At 35.5% G+C, this 21,031-nt stretch overlaps 1 protein-coding gene across 10 annotated transcripts in view; it reads left to right on the top strand.

The window, feature by feature from the left end:
* CADPS2 (calcium dependent secretion activator 2) overlaps positions 1-21,031 on the top strand; it is a 298,773-nt gene that overhangs the window by 183,847 nt on the left and 93,895 nt on the right. For all 10 annotated transcript variants that reach the window (XM_071552501.1, XM_071552500.1, XM_071552505.1 and 7 more), the window contains exons 9-12: positions 4,130-4,196; positions 9,495-9,603; positions 10,739-10,942; positions 18,069-18,205. In XM_071552501.1, the coding sequence (XP_071408602.1) occupies positions 4,130-4,196; positions 9,495-9,603; positions 10,739-10,942; positions 18,069-18,205 (517 nt within the window). The remainder of the gene's footprint in view (positions 1-4,129; positions 4,197-9,494; positions 9,604-10,738; positions 10,943-18,068; positions 18,206-21,031) is intronic.

The following is a 21,031-nucleotide window of genomic DNA, read 5'->3' as shown; positions in this document are numbered from 1 at the left end:
TATTAAATGGTGGGTTTGGTACCATATTAGGAGTGTTGTGATGTGTAATCGTGTACATCTGTGCCTTCACACAAATCTTATTTTTTACTTTTTGAGACTGAAGAGTAAGAAAACAGTATTAAATAATGCTGACAAAAAGAAGATTGCAGAACTGTTTTTAAGAGAAAAAAGTCTCAGAAAAGTGGTTGCATGGTTTGTACATTTCATTGCATTTTCTTATTACTACAAAACTGTTAGAAAATCTTCGCATTGAGGTCGCACTTAATGACTCAACTTGTTTGATCAAGGTCCTGTTTTCTATGTGCTGTATAAAGGCAGGTGTATTAGTCTTATGTTACTGCAAATTATGTGAGTAATGTCAAAATACTGAAGAAGACGGCCACAAATGTACATACTCTCAATATGCTTTCTGATGTGCATATGTACAGATGCAGAAATTATGTGTACATAAGTCATTAATTATATTAATATATTTGTACAGAATAAAAGCCTGCCATCTGTATATGTTTCAATGCAAATCAAAATCCCAATCTTTCCTAACTGCTTGTCAGTCTATTTATTAAACATTCTCAAAACATGATCTGTGTTTCTTGTTCCTGCTGGGTGTGTTTCAAATTGTCTAAACAATTAATGCTGTGCATCTCGTGCAAATTTTTTTTGATGGAGAGAGTGAGTGGGGCTGATTGGTGAATACAGTTACACATATGGATAGAGAAATAGCAGGCTGCAGTTGTGTGAGTTTGTGATTGTGAGGGTCTGGTCTGGTTTGTGGTAATGACATTTACCTGAGACCCATGAAAAATAATACAATTCATCTTAAAAACAAACCATTCTTCAACTTAGACTCATGAAAAATGATGCAATTTCTCTTCTTAAAAATAAAACATTCCTCAGCTTAGGTCTAGGACTTAGTTCACTTCTGAGTCTGTTAACCTATTAATTTTCTGCTCCAGTTGTGACACCCAAGTGTCATTTAATTCTGAAAACAGCTATTGTAGATTTTTTGCTGTTCTAGGCACCAATTGCAGTTTCTACAGATCCTAGATATTACAGTCTAAATATAACAAGGTTCTTGGCTGCTTTGCATACTTTTTTTTTCCAAATGAAAAATAAATGGAATATAGAAGTTCAAAGAGGATTCTAGAAGTCTAGGATGTTCATGTCCATCTGGGTATAAACATTAGACTCTTGAGTAAGAATTAATCTCTCTACCTTTCAGAAGCATGCACAATTAAGATGAGCCCAGGAGATACCTCTTGCAAATGGCTGAAATTTTCTACATTAGAAAAAAACTGTCACCATTAGAGATGGCACTGGAAGAGGGATTAATAACATAAGATTATAACTGCATGTTTATAGTGATTTGTAAAACCAGACAACATAAAGCTTTGCATTTCTATACTAAATCCCAGCTTTGTGTCATGAATACTATTTTTCTTTATATTACCTAGTTATCAAGTCTTAGGTAAGATCTGTGGATTTTAAAGTAACTTAGTTAGTGTTCCACTCCTTCATTTCCCAAGAAGACTCTTATTTAACACCTTAGTTGGAAGTAGTTTGTATGAGGAATAAAAGTGCACATTGCTATTTAATTTCTTTTTGTATGCTTTCTTATTTTTTACTTTTGAATTTATCTTTTGTTAGTTCTGCTTGTACTGCAGGGCTATATGTGGTATATCTCACATTAAAGTAATTTAAAAACCAACCAAGTAACTTAAAAAGCAGCTCACGTTTTCTCTTTAGCAAGTGTTCTATTAACACCTCTTATTTTAAAAGCACCTTTCTATACCAGGCTTAATTAATAGAATTAAATTGAAAAAGAAATTAACAGAAAAAGAAAAATTAACGTCATTAATTCTGAAAAAGAATTAACATGGTGTTTCTAAGTTTTTGGGTTGCTCATTTTCTGGTGTGTTCCTGTTAGAACATGAAGTCACTGCCATTGAGGATACCGGGATTAGTCACCATGGATGCTACCACAGTTAGTCTCCGGCAAGAACAAGCCTCTGTTAGTCTATAGCTCCTTTACAGTCACTTAAGACATGCCAAGAGGGTGGGAACATGGTCAGAATATCATACCATAGCATTGGAGAACTGTGTATTTTCAGTTGGTGTTCACAAGGCAATTGCCCTCATGACACAGATCAGAGAAACCTTCGTGGTACTCTGAGGGTTGCAGAGGGATGCAGTGACAGAATCACTATGAAGAACAGGGCAGTCTTGGGGCTGAGAGAGACCAGAGGCCACCTGTGGACCCTTTTATTTTTCTTCCTCAGGTCATTAGTCTTTAAGGGCAGAAGATGTGTGAAATTCATAGTTTATACCCCCTCCCCTCTATGACAATTGTAGAGAGATTAACAGGGCAGTAGCAGTGTTGTGTGCTTTGGGGAAAGTGAATGCTCTGAAACATGTATGAAAGGAAAAATAGTTCTTATTTTGTGGGGGAATGTGCACCCATTGCACTGTTACAAATATAAGCTCAAATAAGCAGGCCCTAGTAGGCCTTTTTTTTGTTTTCACCCTTTCTGACATAACCCTTACTCCTTTCTTTTCATTGAATTCATAATAATCAGAATTAAGAAGTTGAAATTAATGTGGCAAGATCTGGACTATGCAAAGAAAGCCACATCAACTGGTAATTGTGTACAAAAAACCAATTTTTTTCTCCCTCATACAGATAAAAAGCAGAGTAACCAAGTGAGACAGAGATTCAACACAGGTGTAGCAGGAGTCGAAGGGCAAACATCAGTGTTATAATAATAAGAGAGCCACTACATAATCTGACAAACCACTATGGTTTAAATAAGCATTATGCTGAATATTCATTTTAGACATAAATTTGTCTTTTGTGATGACAAGAGTGGGAAAGAATGTGCTTGAGTGTACACACAGGACAAGTGTAAAAAAGGTTTTGCCTGTATCTTGCTTGCCCATTTCATGTAAGAAGTTGGTTCATCCCTCTGTTTTCTGACTGAGTTACAAACCATCAGGCAGCAAAGCCATAGAAGTGATCAGAAAGTAGAGGGCTGCAGACCCTATCCTTTTACCTGAACAGCCCCTGTTCATCTGTCAATCATCCGACCAACCATTTCCAATCCAAGTTATTAGTTCTTCATAATATATGTACCTGCATCCCCTGGAGAGTACTCTGTGAAGCCAGCATTCACTGGTCTGAACGGTCATTCTTTTATCTTTGACCAACCTAGCTGTATTACATGCCCTTGACAGAATCAGACCAGACAGAAGGGACATCTCGTAGTTAATATTTTTCTCTCCTGTCAGGTCTTAAGGAGCAGATCCTTCCCACTCATAGACTTGCTTACAATCCCACAGCTTATCCTTTTCTTCTTATTGTCTTTGTTAATAACAGTGCAACATGACCACAGTGACAGAAAAAAAATTTCATTATAACACCAGAAAACTTACTGCAATTTCTTGGGTAATGAGTGTGCTCCCTCTACTACCAACCAGTATCAGCATCTGTGGTTTTCTCATCTCACTGGTTGATACTCCTCATTATATGATATGATTCAAAGCCTGGAAATTGCCAAAGTGACAAGGAGTTTTTGTAATCTAAGAGCCTTTATAGCAAAGTGCTTCTGTTTGGGAAATGAGATTTTAGTTTACTCTAGAAAAAAATATAATCTTGTGTGTCTGCTGAAATTGTGTTATGTGAGCATATTACCAAGCTGACACTGTGACTGACTTCTCACAGACTAAATAAACACTAGCAAACCTGTGGAAACCAAACAGGACAAAAACTCTTGAGGAGTTTAACTTTCCTAACATTTGGTGTTTCTGTGTAGTCAGAAGTGTTCTACTTTAAGCCATTTTTAATATTTTTTCAGACACAATTGGTGAAATATGAGTGATAAGCAGGTTAGTCTTCCCAAACATAAGGTCATTTGTTTCTGCTTTTTTTTTGTCTTCCTTTGAGTGAAAAGAAATGTGTCTTTGCATTTTTATGATACAAGTAAAGAAAAGGAAAAAAATCACTTCCTAAATGTGACAATACTGAAGGAGCAGCTTAGTAGGTAGAGCAAATTAACAAAGAAATTTGTATCAGGTTCTTCTAATGCCATGCTTCTTATGAATGGAAAAAACACTCCCTTTATTATTTCCTTTGCAGATATTTGTATGCTCTAGGACAGAAGGTTTGGAAGCGGTGGAAAAAACGCTACTTTGTTCTTGTTCAGGTTAGTAGCCTGCCATGAATTTCAATAAAAAGAATTCTTGGACTATCAATTATGTATGATTTTTGGTCCCATTCATAAATCAGTATCTTCAGGCAACATATGCAGTACAACTCCTAGCTCTTGCAGCATAGAGAGCTTTTATTTAAAAAATTTACATACCTAGTAAACAGAAGCATTATCATGTTTTACATATATATACATGGGTCCCTGCACTGAGCAATGTTTCAGCTGAAAGTTCTGAGTGAAATTTTTGTAACCTTTTAATAGTCTGCTGACAGCTTTCTACCAGAAGTCCAGGTAAAATAAAGTCATATTTCCCAATAAGAATTGTATTTAATGTTTAATTAAAGTTCAGGGAATGCTGTTCCATGTCCTTTGTTTTATTGGCATAAAACTCTTAAAATCTGAGTCTCCATGAATGTCATACAAAGTTTGAAGCCTGTTAATGAGGGTTTTTTTAAGAACAAAACCTTCTAAACCTACTTTACAGTAAACCTGATTCCTTTATCACTCTGTGAGTCACACTCATCTAGTCTCCTCCTACTCCTAAATGACAAAAATTGTAAGGATGTAAAAGAAAATTACTGAACAAGTTCTTTTTTACAATGAAGTTAAATGCCAAGAATATTTGCATATTATTCTTGCTGAGTTTGATGTCAGTATGGTGTTTTTGCTGGCTTCAATGGGAATTGGCTTGCATGTTGGCAAGCAGTGAGTAGTGGTTGTAAGGTTAAATAGGAGATTTTGGAAAGTCTACAGAGTTAATTTGGTTTCTGATTTTAGCAAGGTCTTCTGTGAAGAGATGAGGATTTTTGTGACTATTAATATTTGTCAGTGTTGGAAAGATCTCTATGTAAGGCATGTATGTGAAGAGAAAATAATTAAATTTGCAGAGGAAAAAAATAAGAAAAGCTACATGCTCCCTTGTCCTTCATGCTTTTCCTTAACAGTCATCCTGCTTATCCCTCCTTTCACAAAAAGAAAGAACTTGTTCTTTTCCTGTAAGACATAGGTGTCAACTAATTTTTAAATTGTACACCTAAGATACATATAGTCTTTATGTGAGTGCAAAATGGAGCCATCATCTGGGAGACCAGTGTATTCCAGTCAAGTTAATTTTTACTGTCTTCCACTCTCTGTGCTGAAATTACAATACTAGAGGAGATTATTACAGGAATTTTCCAGCTGTGATGGGATTTAGTCATATATTTCATTTTAAAACAGCTATCAATTCAATAAAGCTATATAAAAAAATACCATGTTAAATCAATATTTACTGTCCAGACAGCTCTGGCTCATTTATGTAGTCCAGCTGTGATACATACACTGACCATAAGATGAAGTCAATGCATGTGAAATAAGCATTCAGTAATGAACCAGCCCGTCATATTGATATATTATTGAAATATTGACAAGTCTTCCTCTATAGATTAACTTCTAGCTTACAGTAGTCAAATATTAAGGCCATGAAATTCAGTTCTAAGACAGAGGGTCCCAGTATGATTTACACATACTTTGCAAATTTAACTCAGTTGTGACATTAGAAGAATAATGTTGATTTTTAGGAGTGTGATGTGAGTAATGCGCACCTTCATTATTGCTGCACGTATTTGCAGTTGTGATTTCTGAAAGAACAGATCACTGTTATAGAAAGGTTACAGAAACTGAAAATTTTAACCTCTTCATTATATTTGGTTTTTTTATCCTTTACTATCCAGTCACTGCTCTAAAAGGTTATTCATTTAAAACCAGAAAAAGACAGGGACATACATGTTTGGTAAAAAGCCACAGCTGGACCTGCTGTGTTTTGTTTCATTTACTGTCTGATAATATCTTCCTCCACTAATCGGAATGCAGATTCATTTCTGTCATTTTAATTTCATCTGTTCTAATGTTTGAAAAGTCAGTCATTTGTTTCATGGATAATTTTTTTCTAAACACGCCAACCACGCAGGCTAATTCCTGCTGCTGAACTCCTGGAGTGGGCTGCCCAGTGATGCCCTGTAGCAGACACCACAGAGTCAGCCTCCAGGTTTGCAGTAACACTTCCTCCCAGCACATTAAGCAGGGTCTTTGTGCCCCATGGGGACATCCCCTGGTGACACTGCTCATAAGTCACGTTCACATTTCTGTGCCTATCTGTCTGTCATACGAGCACAGGTTGTTGCTTTTCCACTTTGTTACAAAATAGGTGGAACAGCTGGTAGTTAGGTGTTTGGACATCGAGAAAATAATGAAATTCAGGTAAATGCAGGCGTAGGAAGAAGACTGCCTTTTCTTTTGTCAAGATTACCATTCAAGAGGATTGATTCTGTTTTTGTCTGAGAGTGTGCTGTACATAGTCCTGACTTTCGAGTACCAATTATTCTATGAAATATTTATGCTAATTTGCTGAATTCTAAGGCAAAGCTAATTACAGATCCATTAACTACTAATAGTACACTGAAACCCACTCATAGATCTATATTAAAAACTGTAATTTCAGGCTTATTTTTTCTGCAATAAGTGACAGCAGCCACTGATAGCCCTACAGAAAATGGTTTAAGATATTGCAAGTATAAATAAATAAGGCAAGTTCTGTATTTCTTTCTGGTGTTTTTGTATCTTTCTTTGGTGAAGAGACTTTAAAATGTCTGATTTTCAACAAAAGATGAAGTCACTGATTGTGACTGATTGTTCTTTTAAAATAAGATAATGCACTTGAATACATTTGTAAAAGTAAAGTCAACAGCATTTTAAGGTCTGTGTTGTTATAGACATAAGGTGAAAAATGATTATACATAACCCAGACCCTAAGTTTATCTTCAAAAACATGGAGTGGCTGAAGAAATCTGAAAAAAATGGGCATCCTGTGCATTTCCACAATTAGTTTTGATGGCTCACATTGTCTGGACAGTGTGGTTATATGGAATTGTTAGCATGAAAATGTGAGTGCTTTCCAGGTTATTTCATTCAACCAAATAGAATATTTTGAAAAATGTTTTTACTGCAATGCCAGGTATCAAAAATTAAAACTGTAGGATCAGCTTATAAGAAAAGGAGGAAGCTCTCATGAAATATCATGCTAATTGCAAAGGATATAGAGGTCTATGACTAACCAACAGCTTCCTCCATGCCTGTGCACAAGGGCAAATATGGTTCTTAGGAATATAAGCAGGGAAACACCAAGCAGTGACAAGAGGTTATGTTGCTGCCAGGCCTAAAGCAGATGGTGTGGCGTAAGGGATGAGTCCCATGTCAGGGTCCCAGGGGGACCACCAGCCCCGACTGTCCCCATCCACAGCCCAGCATGCGATTACAGCCTCTCAGGGCCATCATCCACAGCCCCAGCGATGCCACAGCATGGCTGGTCTCCAGCTCCCCACACCCAGTCCCAGGCTTGTCCTGTGCCCAGGGAAGTGCCCGGTGCCTGGAGCTGGGATTGGGACTGGCTGCCCCAGTGCCTCCAGCTGCCCTGCTACTGGTTGGACCCTGACAGCAAAGCCCTGCCCTGCCAGCCCAGGAATAATTTAAAATCTTTAAAACAAAATACAGTTATTTTCTAAAATACATACTATGAATGAAAGCAAAACTGTGGGCTCAATCACAGTGAGGTGAGATTCTGCCGTGCCTGCCATGCTTAAGTATGGGATGGCTGCTTGAAAGAGTCCCTTCTAACCTGGAAATTTCTGCATGGTCTAGATTGGTTTTTTTGCATTTATGTATAATTGTCCTGGTCTTGGTATGACTCACTTAAGCAAATGTACCAAATCTGATGTGGAAAGCTGGCACTCAGTTTTAGTCTCCTGACAGTGTCTTTCGAATTCTTATCTCCTGTAAAACTGCCTTCCTTAAATTATATTAATTACACTTGAATAGCTGTGTTTAATTTCACTCCCCTGTAGACTTATGCAGTGGTTCTGGAGACATCTGTTTGGCATTTGAGGCCTGATGGCCATTTTGCAGAGAGAGTTGTAGCTTGTACAGGCTGTGGCAGGGGATGTTCAGTCACCATGCACTGCATATACATAGCATAGCATAGTTCTGTTTCAAAAAAGCCCCAATACTTAAAATGATGAAATATTTTTAGAGCATTATGCAGATAATAATCACACATTTCACCCTTATTTTCGAAAAACATCCATCTTTTATGGAGAGAAAGGTACAGCACCAGCAAATATATGAATGAAGCTGAAATCAGCTGTCCAAATTTTACTTCAAAAAGGATCATTCCTGAAGTTGCAGCCTAAGCAATAACTAGATAACAGTTAGCTGAGCAGTCAGCAACAAAAATAAAGACAGTCCAACATCTATCAAATGAGTCCTTGCCTATCCATAAATCCTTGCACAATTTTACAGATCTAAAAAATAATACTATAGTTCAAAACAAGTCTGTTGGCTGGATACCCTACAGTACTTGGAGATGAGAGTTTCAGAAGTACATATACATGCAGTTCCCTTAAGTTTCAAGTGTACTCAGATTCACAGTCTTCCTTCTGCTCACCTTTTATAATCTTCCCAACTCTTCATTTGAGGCTGGGGATACCTCAGTTTGGTTTCACTGATTGCTTTTCCCCTCCCAGCTGTTATATTTGTTTCTATATCTTTCTAGTCACTTTTTCCTCAGCTCTCCTTATCATTTTCTATTCTGTCTACAGAGTCTAAAACCTTATGGTGACAAATTCTTTTCTTACTGCTTTTATTATGTATTTAATAATTGTTCTTGATAAGAAATAATTAATGTTGACCTACACAGTTCAGTATCCAGTGAGCCAAGCAACCCAGAGATGGATGAGAACACAGGTGCAAAACATGCAGAAATTGGACTGTAAAATCAAATTGAAGGTTCTGTTGCTTGCCATCTTTAACTAGAAATGGCTAGATTATGTGTTCCTTTTTCCAGTTTCATGATAATTGTGGAAGTCCTTCTGCAAACAGTACTTTTGTACTTTTTTTCAATTTCTTGGAATATATTGCTCTTTTTTGTATTACAGTAGACTGGTAAATTTGGTCAGTATTACGATACCAAGTGTTTTCCCTACCAGAACCTAAATTACTTCCCTTCAATTTTTCTTAAAGCAACAGCCCCAAATGCATTGTATTTCAGGAGACTGTAGAGAAATGTTCATGCCTTTGTTTTTTTATTTTTCCTTCATTTTTGCAGAAAGGGGAAAGAATGCAGAGTTTAACACTGTAAACATTTCTGGGGGAAAAATGGGGAGTGTGTTTCTTCAGTGCAACTGAAGGCTAATTTAAACCATGGTACCTTTGTTACGCAGTTATGGAATAGAATTCATCAAAGAAGTCTTTCTTATTCAGGTTAGCCAATACACATTTGCAATGTGCAGTTACAGAGAAAAGAAATCTGAGCCTCAGGAACTGATGCAACTGGAAGGATACACTGTGGATTATACAGCTCCTCACACAGGTACTTTTCATGATTTTGAAGTATGATACTGACGCACAATATGTTTGTGTAAAATAGCTGATTCAAATTGATCATTTTAATTAAGCACCAAATACCCCTAAGGTTCTTTGGCATTTATTCCACTGGGACATTCTGGTGTGAAAAATCACCATTTTAGAAAGAGATTTATTGTAAGACTAATGAACAATAAACTTTACACTTAAGTTTCCTGAAACACTGTAAGACCACATATAATACAAGGAAAAAATTATGAATTCTAGTCAGTCTTTCTCTTTTCTTTCTTGATGGTGGTGGCATGTGGCAGTGTACTGTGACGTATATTCATAAATAACACAGAAAAGAAGGCTTGTGAAAGACAAATTACTCATAGTAATCAAAAATAAATTTGGAGATACCAGAAAAATCTGCACAAGTTAGTATTAAAATGGCAGAAGGAAAGCAAAGTTACACATGCAGAGAAAAACGATTCTACCTGTACAGTGGAGGTTATGAAATTAGGAGACTTCTGAAATATTGAAGATTGATCTTTCAAAATGTTGATTCGATGTTTAGACTAATTGAGGAACCAAACAATGCTCAGACTGTGTTTGGGAAAACAAAACAACTCAAACAGTTCTGTCATAAAGAAATCCCCAGCACAGCCACGTTGACTGTTGTGTACTGTTCTTGTTACATGTTCTAAGAACAAAACACTGGAATGAGAAAAAGGACTAAGGAAGGAACAGCAACACTAAGAGGTATGGAGCTGTCTCTGTTCAATAAGAGATAAAGCTGGCAAGGTTCCAGCTAAGAAAATAATGCCAGGACGGAGAATTTGTTAGAGAAATGCAAAATGGCATATGACACAGAGAAGATGAATAAGAAATAAATTGGAGCTGAATTGAAAGTGGAGTCATGTAAATATTTTCTCATGTGACCTATATTTATTCTGCTTGTGTCTTACTTCCATGTATTACCATTTGATCCTTATAGCTCTAGATTTTATCATATTTTAGGTCATAAATACCTATAAAATATTTTAACACACCCGTCCACACATACACACCCAGAGTAAACCCAATAATGTAATAAACATTGGTTGTGATTAAGAAGTACCATATATTTATCAAGATTACCTTCTTATTTACTGCTTCAGGTCTTCAGGGTGGTCGAATGTTTTTCAATGCTGTTAAAGAAGGCGATACCGTGATATTTGCCAGTGACGATGAGCAGGACCGAATACTCTGGGTTCAAGCTATGTACAGAGCCACAGGTCAATCTTATAAGCCAGTTCCTGCAAGTCAAGCTCAGAAGATGAATCCTAAAGGAGGCAATGTCAACACAGATATATCCCCACTTTGTAAGTTGGCTTTCGTTTTCTTTTGTGGCTTTGGTTTTGGTTTTAGCTGTTAAAATATGTAGCAGCTCCCTCCGTAAGGTTTAATTAAGCAGAACTTACTCACTAGGAAAATGTGCCTAGCAGTTTGTTGTTAGCCAGAAGCTCTTTAACTCAGATTATTATTAACAGTGAGGAAAATCCTGACTTGCAGGTCATTTTTTTTATTATCCATGAAAATACAGCAATTAGTTTCATGTTCATTACAATTGACCCATGTATTACCATGGAGACGGTGTTTGCTTTGCCTTATATTTTTCATTATCCAGCCAGTTTACTGCTGAATAGAAAAGCATCAATCTATTCTCAGAATTCTTATAGATTTAGGTCAGTTTTATCACACATTGTATGTATTAGTTATCTAAAAATTGCTATGCCACAGTGCCTTGTGAGCTGAAAGGCACTTGATAGGCTGCCAGATTTTTTCAGCACACAATGTAATATTGAACTACATATAAAAGTTCCAATTTTTTCTTCTTTTTTGATGCATTTTTAGTATTAGGAAATACAGTTATGACCACATAATTTGTCAATTACGATTTTTATGATACCTATTTTTCACTTAATACATAACTTAGGCATTTTCAGCCAATATGAGATCACATTGTTTAGTTTCTGCAGTATATCTTGCAATGCCGCCTCCAAATACAGAAAGCAAGAAACCAACCAGGGTTTTGCAAAACAAATGTCTGTTTAAAGCACTCCAGCCTTGAATACTTGAAGAAGAGCCTTGAAGCCTCTTCGTCGTTCTCTAGGATGATGAAAAATCAACTCGCTCACCCTGGTAAAATGTGGAAAAAGAACTTTCAATAAGTTGGAGAAAATTAAATATCTTTAAACTGCAGGATGTAGAAAAAAGTCAAGTTAAGGAGACATGTTTCAATGTTTTTCTGTATTGTGTTTATAAAATATCTTTTGTCATCCTGAAATTGTCTTGATAGATATCAAAAGCAACTGAAAGTGGTCATTTAAGAAATTAAATCATCAGATGATGATTAGTATGCCACATACCTAGTGGTATTGAGGTTAATTCTTTGCTAGTAAAAAATACTAATATTTCTGTTTTCCTTTGTCTTGTAGACAGAATTCCATCTTCCAAAGTTATGTTACATTATTAGCTGGAAATGACAATTTGTCAAATTCAAGCTTTTCCTTAAACATTTAACATATTTAATCAAGTGATTTGTGTAAATGATAATAAATGATACTTTGTTTCACAGTCCCTACCTTTTTCTATATTCCCAAGTTCAAAACTTTTAAGAGTTTTTTAAGCTGGGGTGGAGTTATTCCTATGATCTCTACCATGAACTCTTTCTGTTTAAAAGAAAGGAGTAGAATGGAACGACTAAGAGACTCCTTTTGTATACCAAGGGCTGTATTATTTTGCAGTTACTGGTGCTTGGTTCCACGTAAGATAATTCCTTCTTCAAAAAAGTGCTTAAAACGACAAGACCAAAATCCAACCACCTCAGATCTAGACGAAAGCAAACACATCAGTAACTCAGGAAAAGAAACTAGACATTATTATAATAGGACAGAGAGTGTCTGCCTGATCTTTACAGCAATTGTCACAAATGCAGAAAATGGAATTGTTACCCTTGCATGTGCACAGCAGCAGCACTCCAGAAGGCCAGCCTGAAGGTCTCTAACTGATCTGAATGTGCACAAGCAAGTTAATGCAAAGAACAGAGTATTTAAGGATGGATGATTGTAGAAAAAGCAGAAGTTTTCCAAAGACATTAATGTTTCAGGGAAAGCACTAATGAAAAATAAATTAATCTAAGTCACATAAAGGTGTAGGAAGTGATCCCTTTCTTAATGGACAGTGTATTAGGAAGTGTATTCCTGCAGTTGGAAAGGCTGCTGAAATGGTGAACGCTGTTGATAACTTGGTCATAACACAGGAGTTAACAGTTGTGCATCAGGGTATATTCACGTCTTAATGAAAGAATATAAAGCAAAGCATCATTCTAATTCTACACCCTCATGAGTTCGGGGATGGTCTTTTTGTGAAAACATTTGCTGAGAAGAGAGAGAGACAGGTACTGGAAAACTGAGTTTGGGAGGAATAATTTGATCTGAGATATATAGCTTTCTTCATCTCTCCTTTGGAATGATGTCACATCAAAACAGCTCACAAAAATAATCTGAGAGAGAGTTTTCAGAGACGGATTATAACAATTATAACTGTTTAGAGCCTATATATAAAACATCAAATCCTATTTCTTTAGTAACCAGGGAGTAGCAAAGAAAGTGATATACATAGGCCATGTATTGGTATTACAAAACACCAAGCAGTGGCAGCAAAGTTGAAGACATTTCCAAATGAAACATCCAATCTGACCAAAACACCTCCAAGGAGGAAGCTTGTGTGAACATTTAAATCATGCAAGTGGAGCAGTCGGTGTTGTGCAATCAAGAAAAAAGTGCAGGCAATTTGCCAAATGGATTAATGCTTTGGAGTTAGTCATGCAAATATTAACAATCTATTTGTGCATATCAATGATAAGCGCTTAAAAACATCTTTCCCTATCATAGTTTAATGATGCACAATTATGAACTTCATTCTTTTTTACATGTTATTTGTATCACTGTCAGACTTTGAACTGGCTACATCAGAGAGTCTGTGGAAACACCAGAATATGATTAATGTTAAGGTACTGGTGTCATAAGGCATACACACAAGAAATACCACTGCTTAACCTTAGGGTGGCATTGCTCAGTTTTGGAATAACTGGTAATATTCCTGTAAAGCAGGTCTTTTAAAATAGTTCTCAGATGTTTATACCTTTATACAATTAATTAAAATTTTTAGAAACAAACAAAATATATTTTTTCATTTGTTGTAGTTTTCTCAGCAGGTGTGGTAGCTCTATGCCCATCATACCCTTTGCCACCTGGAAGACTGGAGTAACTCCAGTTTGCCTGCCTGTTCCCCCCACTCCACTTTATGTCAATTTCTGGCTTTCCTCTGACTACCTTGATCTCCCTTTTAGAAATAAAATGTTAATACTGGCCTCTACCACCTTAGGCAGTCATTAAGTCGGCTTTACTACCTTCTCCTGTATGACTCAGAAATATGTAAAAACTGTCTATTATCTTCTTCAAATCTGTCCTTCAGCAAAATACTGGCAATGCAGTGGTGGTCAGTGTGGTATCCCCAGCCTGACAGGCCGTATGGTCCAGCTACTTTGTCATTCTCTGCCACTTTCTCTGCAGCAGTGATTTCATGGTCTGATATCTAAATTGTAAGGTTCCTGGGTCATAGGTTGTCTCTTTGGCCTGTGTTTCTAAGCATGTAGCACTTTGGAGTCCTGGTCAATGATTAGGAATTAAAATGTTCCTGATATAAGCTGTCACTGCTGCCTGGAGTGGCACTTGAAGGATTGTAATGCATGTCTTGCCACTGTCTTTCAACCAGTTCCAGCCCCTTCTGTATCAGTCATAGTTCTTATTCCACTACTCCTACTCTTTATATCTTTTTAATCCCTCTACCTGCTCTTCTCTCTTGCCTGCCTGAGCTAGTCCACATTGGTAGTTCACATTACTAGTTCACAAGAACCTGCCTAAGCTAGTTCACTTTGCTTCCACGATGCTTAAACTCAAGCAGGGATGTCACTGAGAACCACAAAAGAAAGGAGGGTCACCGCTTTGCAAGGCCAGTTTCTGTAGTTCCCACTAGCACAGAGTAAATGCTGCAGAAAATACGTATTTGCTTCTGGGCTGGAACAGAGCAGAGGTGATGCCTAGGGATGCTAGGAACCACTTGAGAATGTGCCATGAACATGACATTCTTGATAGTCTTAATTCAGCCAATGCTGCCGTGTCACTGAGGATGTGAAGATTTTTATAGCCTTTGCAGCTGGACTAAAATTTGAATTTTCTTGCAAAGACAGCAAAAGGCATGTTCAGTATGCTATTCTGCCAAAAGTAATATCCCTGTCTAAAAGAACACCCACAGAATTTCCTAGGACTCCTGCAATAGGTTTTGTGTGTTTATACCATCATTTGAAAATGTGTGTATCTGTCCTATCTTGATCAAAAAAAAGAAAGAAAGGATAGTCTTTTGACTAATAGTTTTCACAAGGTGAAACAAATACACAATCTGAAACAGGCTGTGCAACATAAAAATAGCCAAAACATTGATTGTGAGATAAAGGCAAATTGAAAAGCAGGACAACAAATTCCATTAAAAAGCGAAGAAAAAGCTAATTGTGAAAAAACAGGAGAAATTCTACTGCCTTAAAGTTCTCCCCAAATATTTTCCCAATATTTTCCAAAATTGAGTAAGTGTACAGAAAGAAAATTATTTGTATTTTTTTCACTCTGTATGACAATACAGCACTTTATCACTTCTGCATTTGCGTGTTGCTTAAACAGGACAGCTAAAGCTCATTTATCCAAGAATGTGAAAAATACAATCACTCTAACAATTTTTTAAAAGTAGAGGGTTAAATATTTTTTCATCACAAACATATAACATTTATTAATTCCCCATAAACTTTGTTCAAGTTCTTAGTTTTGTTTAAAAATCTGTTTCATTTCAAAATATTTACCAGTTACCTTGTACGTATACCCTAAATAAACAAAAATTTGATGTACTACACTAGATCTATTTTTTATGATTTTCTTCTTGCCTACAACTGGCAAAGTTAAGTTTTTAGTTGTTTTTTTGTTGCTAAAATATATTTGGTAACAGATCTTGTGTTACTGTTTGACAATGTTATTTTTACTCCTTGATTCACTTAAAAAGATGATCAGTCATAGATCTTTCTGTAAAATTAAATTTAGCAAATATTAATATTTTTAAGTGAAGACTTTTACTTTTTTTTCCAAAATATGTAATAGCAGATTCTGCTTTTGCAAGCAGAAATTCAATAGGTCAGCTTACCCATTTTGATTATCTGGACACTATATCAGTATGTTGAATTTGCTTCCTTTGCAACATTCAGTCTCCTGATTTCAAAATACTTAATTGCTTATCAGTACCTACAGCTTCTTTTTTTTAAAAGGAGCATCTTTTATATTTACGTGATTAACAAGTGAAAAACATCAAGGCAGTTATTTTAAGAAAGATTCAACTCTGCATAATTTGTACATGATACCAACCGGAGAAATATTAATCCTTTTTTTTTGTTGTCATCTGTCTTGCTATAAATAATGTCTCAATAAACCAGATATTCTTATAAGAAGGAAAACTTAGAAGAAATGTAAAAATTGGTCACTTACACATTAAACATAATGGGCTTGAAAGAGTTTTATCTGGTTTTGGTCAGTTTGGAAACTATAAATAACTTCATATGTTCAGAACTTTCACGAATGTAGTTGTGTTGATATCAGTTGTTTTTTTTTTAATTAATGTCTTTAAATACAATTTAATTGTATTAATTAAGAGCGAGCATTTCCTGTACCTTTGTCAAAAATCTAAACGAGGTTTGTCGATAATGATAAGCTAGTCTAATGCTCATGGAAATGCTGATCTGTGTAATCACATATGCTACAGATCTTTCAATCATTAAAAATACTTGCTGCTGTTCTCTGGGATGATGGTCTCATACCTTACACCATTGATGTATTGTCATACTGTTTATTTGCTACATCCACCTTGCTGAAATCTGTCACATGGATGTGACTCTTGCTTTGACAATGCAAAGCCAAGTAATACGAATTAGTTTCTACATCTTTCCAGGATGTGATGTTGCAGATCCTTCAGCTTGAATTAAATAATTCTCCCATCCACAAATACAGCTGAAAGTTGGACTTGACATGGATCAATATGATCTGGGGCTAAATTTCTAAATGTGACTGATTATGTTAGCATCATGCCCACAGATCAATATTGAGTTTTATTATGAACCTGACTCTATAATTGGGTTTAATCAATAAACTTTTGTCTCCTTTCTTTAGAAATTTTAGATTTCTGCTATGCAGGTTTTCAAAATTGCATTTAGGATACACTTAGATCTATACTTTCCTGGTAACAAATAAAAAGACGTAGGTTTGAATTTAAAGGAACAAAGAGCTAAGACCCTATTGAAAGGAGAAGTCAATTTTTAAGTTGATAGGACTGTTCACCCCAGTACAGTCTATAGAATCCAAGACAGCTAATGTGCTAATACATAACTAGTCCTTTTGGGCACTGTAAGGCTTTTCCTGTCCATACTAGACAGATAATTCACATTGAAGACTTTGACAAAACATAGCATTAATGAAAGCAATCACTACATCTTCTCTTTTGATAAACCCGCGGGGTTTAAAGGCGTTGAAAGATGCAATCTGTGAAGAACAATAAATTTGGGGCTGTGATTGAAGTGCCATTTGGGATGGTATGTTTTCTCAATGTATTTACACAAAAATGCTGCTCCCTTTTTCAGTACTCTTTGCTGGAAGGTTGAAGGAGCTCTTTGCCATTACTACATTAGGGTTTGTCTCATTAAAAGCTGAGTACAAAAAGAAGGCTGGAAATGACCTAGCTCAAGCCAGTGTGTTCATTTCTGCTCCAGTTTGCCATTTGAGAAGTAGGCTTCAAGCCATGATGAATGTTTCTATTAGTGGTACTTTGATCTGCAGTAAAGATGCTCTTTCTTTTCTGAAGAAATAAATGCATAGACTTTTTTTTATTTTATTTTACTTTCTGGTTCTTTTGCTAAAATTAGAAGAAGAGCCACACAAACCCAGGAAATTACAGAATATTTTTCACTTCTACTCATAACATTGTTTTTAAATCATAACATTTGAAAAGCCCACTAGAAAACAATGCTTTAAGAATTATTTTAATGTACTATGTTGTGTTTTCTGTCAGTCTTTGTAAATTTTGTTTATTCTGTCTGTGGATAGCAATTTTTTTTCCCTGTTACTCTTCATAGATTGGTATGATGGAAAAATAATTCAGTAATAATATTTTCAGATTCAAAAAGCAAGCATCTATAATGTCATATGCAGGCATCTACTTATGTGAGTTATTTCTTTGAAATATTTTCAAGAAAGTTTACATATTGAAACTTACATACCATGTGTATGCTTGCATTTGTAAGTCTGAACACACAACACTCACATGTATTATTCTGCACATTTTTCCTTTGTATAACAGATACAGATCGTGGCCAGAAACATGGCATGGATGAGTTTATTTCTGCTAATCCCTGCAAATTTGACCATGCTTCCCTCTTTAGACTGCTTCAGAGGGAGACCTTGGATCACAGACTGAATGATTCCTATTCTTGTTTGGTGAGTACAGTCTGGAAGATAGATATAAAGAAGTGAGAAATAGTTGTTACGAAGTAGTCCTTTCTTCCTAGTTTCATTCAACAGCTGCAGTTGTAGTTGGAATAAAGGGTCCAATTGGTTAGTTTCAAATTTGAAAATTATGTACTTGCAACTGCTGCTGTGCCACTCAATAGAATGCAAAGAAACACAAACCATCTCCGATTTTATCAACTTAAATTTGTCATGTCCTCTGGGGAGGTTTGAATAAAACCAGGTTTTGATAATGGTAAGAATGATTTACTGACACCTGTACAGGCATTTTGTGGTCCAAATGTAGTTGCCTCATGTCAGACATTTTCACCTGTCTTGTAATTCTTCATTCCACTCTGATGTGAAGAAGAAAAAAACACCAAAGAAGGGAAGCAGACCCACAGGCAATATAGATGTAAGGGTATATATGTATTACCTGAATTGCAAGTAACAAGTGGGAGTATAATTATTAAATGAAAACAAGTAGAATTCTAATGTGATCTCTGTATCAAAATGATTTTTTATATTCAAAGACAGCTATAAAACATAAGATATTGGGTGCAGTTTCCCTTTCCTGCAATCGTTTTCTATTCTGTGCTTTGCGGACTAGTTGATGATAGGAAAACCTTATGAAACACCAGAAAAAATGTTGGTGGAAGTCCATCAGATTATACACTCTTGTTAAACAGGTTTGTATGGGTCAGACTTCAGAACTTCGTGAGGCTTTATTTTTCACCTGATATCATGTTTGAAATAGCAATCTCTTACTAAGGACCTAAAATGTCTCATATCATATAATTTTTTCCACTTTATAGCCCCAACAGCAACAGAAAGGAGAACTTTTTTTACTTCTTTTTTTCTGTTGATCTGACTAATCACTTAACACAAAGATAATAATGAGAATTTAGGCTTGTTTGCAAGTGTTAAAAAAGGAGGAAAAGGATTTTTGATGACAGTTGCTTCTTTTTCAAAATACTAGCAGATAAGTATGTATAGAAAAGTTAAAGGACTCATTTTCTGTCTGTGGGTTTCACATGGAATCAAAGAAGAGGCCCGAAGGTACATCTGTACAAAGTAATTGGCACTCAAAGAGAAAATGGTTAGCTTTCTAACAGTGCATGGGGGTCAAAATCTTTTTTTATAATAATAATATACTAAGACACTTAATATAACCTTGAAATCAGGAACTTTTAGAAGAGGTTAGGAGAAATGCACAGTGCTATAGCAACCATAAAGCAGATGTATTTCTTATCATTCCTTTTTAAATTCAGCTTGTAATAAGCAGAATGGGTGATGGATTTTTTTGAATTACATATTTAACTCTATTTTTTATTTAAAGTAATTGGGAATGTCAGGGTAACAATAGAATATATGGATATAAGTGGGTTTTTTTCCTAGCAGCTCATTTTCTGTAATTTTCTAAAGACAATTCCTCCCTTTATTTCAACAAATACAGAGTAACCATACATAAAATTTGAAAAAAAAGTGTAAGAATTAATATTATACGCAGTTCTGTATTAAATTACTGTATGATCTAAACTTCTGCATTCTTCTTGGTATTGGGAGAGTATTGGGGAGTATAGGGTTTTTTTCCGGGGGTTTTTTAGTGTTGGGGGTTTTTGTCCCAATTACAAAATAAAAAATATGCCATTATCTAATACTCTGTAGGACATAGTTGTTATGTGCTTGTGAGACGTACATGATATGGGATCGAAAAAAGGGAAAGACACACGTTTATATGAAAATGGCCATACTGAAACAGATCTCTTAGAGAGACTGAAGTTGAAGTAATGAGTTCTTTAAAATTTTGTATTCTTATCACAATCTTCTCCCATGAGAATGTACAGAAATTTTAATAATAGCTTGCTTTTGTACTTCTAGGCAATGATATGCAACATTTTGTTATGTTTTCCATAAAAATGTAGCAAGAGATCAGTGACAATGACGTATTAGCAGAACATCAATCACAATAACCACTGTTGATTATATCTAGGGCTAGGATATGTATTATTGGAGAAAATCATTTAAAATCCCTTTTCTTTCTCCTTTCAGTAGAATACCTTGTTTCCTTTCAAATATAGTGTAAGCTACATGAGGCATTACAACATGACAAAATATTAGATTAAAATGCAAAATACTGTTCAGGGTTCTGTAATAAAGCTATTTGTTCTCTAGAAAGAGATGAAGCTCCTTAAAGGCAGTGGAAACATTAACTTGAAAGCAATTAATTAGCAAACAAATTTATTACATATGAAATAACTTTTAGGTGTCTTTGTTCACAGATAATATATTAAATTAAAGAGTTGGGGGATTATATAAAATTTAAATTCCTGTCCCATGCAAGTTTTTTAGTAAAGTTAAAACACAGATGATTTACAACTGATGTGACTATATTTTAAGTATATGGTATTCCATATTATTTCAGTAGTATTTTTGCTGATATTTTGTGTAAATATTAAACATCCGAGCTTGCAAAAGTATTCACAAACAACAGGCAAATATTGGTCTTTAGCTGCTATGATGTTATAAATTCATGACTTGCAAAATCATTTTGTTTATCCAAGTAATTTTTATATTGGAGTTCAGGTATTCATTAGTCTCACTTAACCATTTGGCAGAAATGATGAGAGGGAAATATCACCACAATTAAGAAATGAACAAAGAAAAATGCCTATTTAGAAAGCTGTGCAGTAGCTGTAGTTTCCCATGGGTTATTATTTTTTTCCATGCTGTATTTTAGTAGTTCACTGGTTTAATTTTTATCATATTTATGCCTTGAGAATCAATTATATTTTTTACACTCTGGATTCACTGAAG

Source organism: Pithys albifrons, chromosome 3 (assembly GCF_047495875.1).
Source record: "Pithys albifrons albifrons isolate INPA30051 chromosome 3, PitAlb_v1, whole genome shotgun sequence".
Classification (NCBI taxonomy): domain Eukaryota; kingdom Metazoa; phylum Chordata; class Aves; order Passeriformes; family Thamnophilidae; genus Pithys; species Pithys albifrons.
The sequence above is the reverse complement of the archived record's forward strand: the minus strand, read 5'-3'. Positions and strand labels throughout refer to the sequence as shown.